At 36.6% G+C, this 6000-nt stretch overlaps 1 protein-coding gene across 1 annotated transcript; it reads right to left on the bottom strand.

Moving 5' to 3' along the window:
• Positions 1-911: 911 nt before the first annotated feature.
• On the bottom strand, positions 912-1918 carry LOC124321204 (bone morphogenetic protein 1-like). Its single transcript, XM_046784106.1, has 4 exons — positions 1782-1918; positions 1528-1683; positions 1245-1432; positions 912-1175 (listed from the first exon to the last, which is right to left on the bottom strand). Exons 1-3 carry the CDS (start codon positions 1852-1854, stop codon positions 1248-1250), a joined length of 414 nt encoding a protein of 137 aa, XP_046640062.1. The 5' UTR covers positions 1855-1918; the 3' UTR covers positions 912-1175; positions 1245-1247.
• Between the last annotated feature and the right edge of the window lie 4082 nt (positions 1919-6000).

Raw genomic sequence — 6000 nt, 5'->3', positions numbered from 1 at the left:
TCGCCTCAAAAATTTCTGCAGGGCCTTATGGGAGCAACGTCTCCTCCTTTTCTCCTTCATGCCGAAACTCCGGAAGACCACGCGGGAATGACGCAGACAACAATCAGCAACATTTAATCGAACATGATTCCCATTTCCATTTCCAGACTCCAGAGAGCGCAACGTAGTACGAAATTCATCTACTAGGTGTGTAACGAAAAGAAACAGCAACTTTGTTACGTTAATTACAAAAATCTTTCGTTATTAAAAAAAAAGTCAATAACGAGGCTCGTTAATACCATGGTAGAAGAGGGGGTGGTATGTTCACGCGCTAGAATTTTCCCGTAAGGCTTGATCCCAGGTTTCCCCGGTATATGGAGTGACACCAAGCGGATTTTCTCCAGAACTATATCTGAACACGTTTTTTTTTATGTCCTAGCGAAAGAAAACCATTTAGGATTTTGTAAAAAAAATGTGAAAAACTCGAATTTTTTTACAGAATCTAGGTATTCTATCAATTTCGCTTTAAAAATATAGAAAAAAGGAAAAAAAATATGACTGTTTATTTGAACCTTCGTCGTCTCACATGGGTGCTCGACGCTCTTCCAGCTTGGCTAGAATTGCCGATAATAAAACCATTTTGGAAGCACAATTCAAGAAAACAGGATTCAGTAACGCTACACTAGGTGGCAGCACAATTTACCAGGGCCAAGGACTTTGAAATAAAACCCTGAAAAGCCGAGGATCTAGCTTTATGGGAAAATTCTGGTGCGTGAACATACCATCCCCTCTTCTACCATGTTAATACGTTTATTTCGTTATCGTTTTTTTAACGCTTGTTTAGAGGTTTAATACCTTCACAAATATTTTAGGAAAGCACTCTACACTTCTAACAATTAATAAAAGTGAAATGCCAGGAGGCGATGAGGCGATTTCCCAAATGCAGAATGGTGTATTGGTTTAAAGAAGTGTGAACATACCCAAATGACAACAAAAGAAGAAGAACAGTCAACAGCAAGTCAGAAACTCGTCTCTTGAAAGGCAATACACACTGGCACAACTAACTAGTTATCATCATATTTTATACCCAAACGTTTCTATTACCACGTATAGTTCGCGCCTAACTACGTAGTTCTACAAACGCTCAAGTTACAACTGATGACAGGTGTAGTTTACAGGCCAAAAAGTTCCAAGTTCTGGAAATCAGTGCAATAGTTTGTCATTTTCTGATCGACAATATATATGCAAAATCCTACAATACTTACGGCTTATGGGTTGACTTGAGTCCAACTTGCGTTGAATCCACGAAAGCAGATGTTGGAATCAGAGGTAAAGCCGACGAAAATGGAAGGTTGAGTGGACAGAACGGTCAAGTTGTCGACTAGGTCAGAAAGTTCAACCAGGACGGGTGACTCTTCAGTAACACCATCACGGATTGTCAGAACATCGTAACCTTTGCGTTGCATTCAATAATAAATCTTATTCGTTGAAGCCTGTTTCTTTTTGTTTTGTTTTTTCACAGAAATAGTCATTGGAGCTTAAACTGACCAGCTTCGGTATCCAGATGGTGGATGACGACGGCAATTCTATTTCCATTTTCAGCAGTCAAAAACCATCCGCAAGATTCATCAGTTTTGTAGCCAGTTGGATAGTTGGGTGAAATAATGCTTCCTCCAGTGCCAGTTTGATAAACATTACCGCAAACTACATTTTTCAAAAATCAACCACAAAATAATGCCGTTATAATATATATAATAAAGAAAAACTTAAAATAATTGTTTTATCATGCCAAAAATAATTACCTTCTCGGCTGACGACCTTACCAGTGGCAAGAGCCACCAAGGCAAAAAGAGCGAATGACTTGATGAGAGACATGTTGCGTGCAAGGGCTTTTTTAGAAAAACTGCTGTCAAACAACTATGCAGATGGCTATTTTATAGTTGGGTATGGCCATCCAAGCCATGCAGTCGTTTTTATCTCAACTGTGTCACATGAAAATGTAAATATGTCAAAACATGATGTGTATAAACAAATGGGCATGAGGTAAAATGTGGTAAAATGTGGCAAAATGTGGTAAAATTCAGCTAGTTTATCCCACCGACTGACAAGTTGGATGAGTGATTGTGTAGAGGGCATTCAGTTTCAGAGCAGATACAAAAAGAAAATATATCATACTACAATATGATACGGGTCATTGCGTAATTTAAAAACCAATAATACTACTGCACCTTGCCCTGAAGTTCAAACCTTCCGATAGACATCTGCGGTTATTCCAACAAACCTCCTAGGGCTGTTGGGGCCTTGTGGAGTTGTGGGATAGTAATTACTAATCATGTAACCTATTTCTAGCCAGATTGAAGTAGATTAATCTTCATCTTGATTGTGATGAGGACGGTGCCATATTCCATGATTCTGTCGAGCTCCTAGTTGGCGAGGATGGCGTGAGGAGACCATGGTTCCGAAATTTCTTTGGAATATTCAAAAGGACATTTGCTTAGTTAATTTTTTTTCTCCACAAAGAAACCGTGCGGAGTCACCAATGTGACAATTTCTAATAATATTACGTAGTAAGTCGCTTTTCTTGAATTATTTTGCTTTTTTTAAAATATAATTTTCGCCGCTATTGAAACTTCAATTTGAATTCATATTAACCTGGCGCTGCCAAATAATGTGAGACGATGACATATTTGTTTTGCGTTTATTTGTGGAATAAATACCGCACCAACCACACGAAAACAGGTATAAGGCCAATGAATAATGGGTCATGAAACTCGTTGCTGGTCTTTCATGACTCAGCAAAATACCGGCATGACTAAGCAAGATTCGTGTTACCAACGCTTTAAAACTGTGAGTAATATTACCGCATCCAGATGTGAGGTTAGATTGGGTTTTACACAGACGTCAGCCAAATTCACTTTCAAAGAAAATTTTGTTTCCCCTTTATTGCTTGGCCACAGGCAATCAATTTAGACCAGAATTACGTGTTCATAAATGATGGGTATATAAGACGGCTTAAATCCTCTAAGCTATCACAATCCTTTTGTAGTATTCAATCGAGATAGAAATCTACAAAATGTTCCGCTACGGCCTTTTATTATTGCTGGCCGCTTGCAGCGTCGCTGCATTTGCTGCGGAAGAGGTAAAATACCATTTGAAATTAGTTCTATGCATATAATTTGATTAAATAGGCTAAATGAGATGAAGAGTAGTTTTAAATGTGACATAAAACAACATGCGGAACCATTTTTAAATAGTGGAATGTCGAAGAAAGGACTGAACTATCGTCAGACTATCCTACCTATCCCGCCAGCGATTCGAGGGGTTGTCGACTCGAATAAATATTTCTTCACCCCCCAATTTTTAATCAGAAAATAAAAAAATAAAAAAAATATTACTCCTATCACAACGGCTGCTCCCACAGTCAACCCTTTTGTCTATTAAACTGATAAAATACGCATATATAATGACAAAAAATTCGCTTACATAGGAGGAACAGTTGACCGAGTAGCTGGAGCCTTGTGCCTGGTGCCTTGTGCTACGGTGCCGTAAGCCAGCTGTTCAATACTTAATAAAAGAAGTTAGACTTTTTTTTATTATTATTTTTAAGGAAGTTTTATGAAGTTGGAAAATATAATGTACATGATTTTGTAAATTTAATAAAAACATTTCTGTTCTAAACGCAATTTTTTTTCTGTGCGAGTTTTAACAGATCCAATCAAATTATTTATTTATTGTTTGTTTTCCTCATTATTTAGCGGATTACTTGCTGTAATTCGCACATACAGTCATTCAAGACAGGGCAAGTCCATCTTGATTGACTTTGCATAAGGAGATTTCCTGGGAAAGGAAGAAGAGCTCAGTATTTAAAAATCTTCGGTGGAATTTTCAAGAAAAGACCTATCCTGGCTATAAGCAACTAGCATTGGATAAAAAATCATTAAAAGCAGAATGGCTTCATTAGTTTCTAGTTTTCTCTATATTTTTCGTATAATTTTTTGTTCAAATGACATGGGAAAAGAAAAAAATCAAATTGGATGCTTATTTTTATCACATAAAAATAAAAATATAAATTAAAATTGGAGATTGAAATAACAAAAATGTTTATTCATGCCAAGATTTGAACCACTTTTCTAGATGTAATCAAAGTGGGTTAAGTTACCGAACGATTATTTATAAAAGTCAATATTTCTTTAAATAAAAACAAATGTAATTAATTTTATTTGAAATGCTTAAAAAGCAAAAACAATCCTCAGTCATGCAAGTTGGCACACATTACCAAGTGTGTGGTCCCATGACCTAGTCAAGCCCTCGCACATCTTACAGGTACAATTCAAGTACTAACCATTACACCCAAGGAAGGTAATATAAATCTTATTTTATCGAATTTTCTTTCACTAAATTTAGCTCAGTATTTATAAACCTTCAGTAGAATTTTCAAGAAAAGACCTATCCTGGCTATAAGCAACTAGCATTGGATAAAGAATCATTAAAAGCAGAATGGCTTCATTAGTTTTTAGCTTTCTCTATATTTTTCGTATAATTTTTTATTCAAATGACATGGGAAAAGAAGAAATATAATTTAATAATATAATTTATATAAAAATATAAACGCGACTTAAGAATAAAATATTGTTTTGACCGATTGATTTTTAGCCATGACTCTTACAAGTAAAAATTTCGCGAAAAAAATTTTTTTTAATAAAAATAGGCCCCGAATTTGTCATTTAAGACAGTTTTCAACTGGCTTACGACTATCCATTCGGCGAGCTGATAAGCTTGCTTTTCTATCTTTAATTAAAGTCAATATTTCTTTAAATCATATTATGTAATTAATTTTATTTTAAATGCTTAAAAAGCAAAAACAATCCTCGGTCATGCAAGTTGGCACAAATTACCAAGTGTGCGGTAATTATAAATTTTTAACAAGCGATCCACGAATCAAGTAGACCAAAATCCCGGAGCGGCTTTCCTGATCTAAATCCGGAAAAGGCATTAAAAATCTAAAAAAAATATAGCCATGTTCGTCTTCGCACGCCGGATTTACCTGCGTTTGCAGAATGACATCGGCCAATAAGAAATCTGGGTTCACTATATATGAAGGCCTGTATAAATGCAATGGGTCTAATGTGAAGGCCGATATATAAGACCTTCTGCTGGCTTCCGCCAGGAGCGCAGCGGACCGTACGAAAAAATGGCTGCAAGCCAGGGAGGGAAACTAGCTAAATAATCCTTTCACTAAATTGGTAATATCTCAACCAATAAAATCCGGAAAGGAAATTCCTTTTGGATTTTGGTGGTTGAGATTGCAATAAACCTTTTCAAAAAATTAGTTTTTTCCCTAGCTCCCCCACTTTTTCGAAAATGGATGTCAAAGCCCCCCCACTTTCTGACAAAATTCAAAAAAACCAAACTTTAGAGCTAAATAACTCCTAAACGGGGGGGGGGGGGGAAATCGTCATTCTGCAAACGCAGGTAAATCTGGCGTGCGAAGACGAACATGGCTATATTTTTTTTAGATTTTTAATGCCTTTTCCGGATTTAGATCAGGAAAGCCGCTCCGGGATTTTGGTCTACTTGATTCGTGGATCGCTTGTTAAGTAAAAGGCATTTGGTTTTCAAGGACAATATCCTGCCCCGAGGAAATAGAACCCCGCGCCACCCCCTTTGTCCCCTCTTAGTTTCTTCCTTCGTCTCTTCTTTCCATTCTTCCCTTGGGGCAGGAAATGGTGATATTTTTTCGTAAACACGGTAGGGACGGTTACAAAAAAATTATAATAAATAAACTAAAATGACTATCGAGGGGAAATAAATCTTAAAAGATTACCTGATAACTAAGGAACGTATTTATCTAATTAAGAATAGCAACTGAAGACAACTTAAATGGGAAAATTAAAAACTAAAACTAAAACGGGCGAAACTCCATAAGCCGCCATGCAAGACATTTTACTTTTACGTGTCCAATCGATTTTTCACAATTTCAGCGAACTGGCAACTTCGGACGTTAGCCAACTCTATAATGCC

The sequence above is a fragment of the Daphnia pulicaria genome, chromosome 1 (genome assembly GCF_021234035.1).
Source record: "Daphnia pulicaria isolate SC F1-1A chromosome 1, SC_F0-13Bv2, whole genome shotgun sequence".
NCBI lineage: Eukaryota > Metazoa > Arthropoda > Branchiopoda > Diplostraca > Daphniidae > Daphnia > Daphnia pulicaria.
Note: the sequence above shows the minus strand (reverse complement) of the source record. Positions and strands in the feature narration are given on the sequence as shown.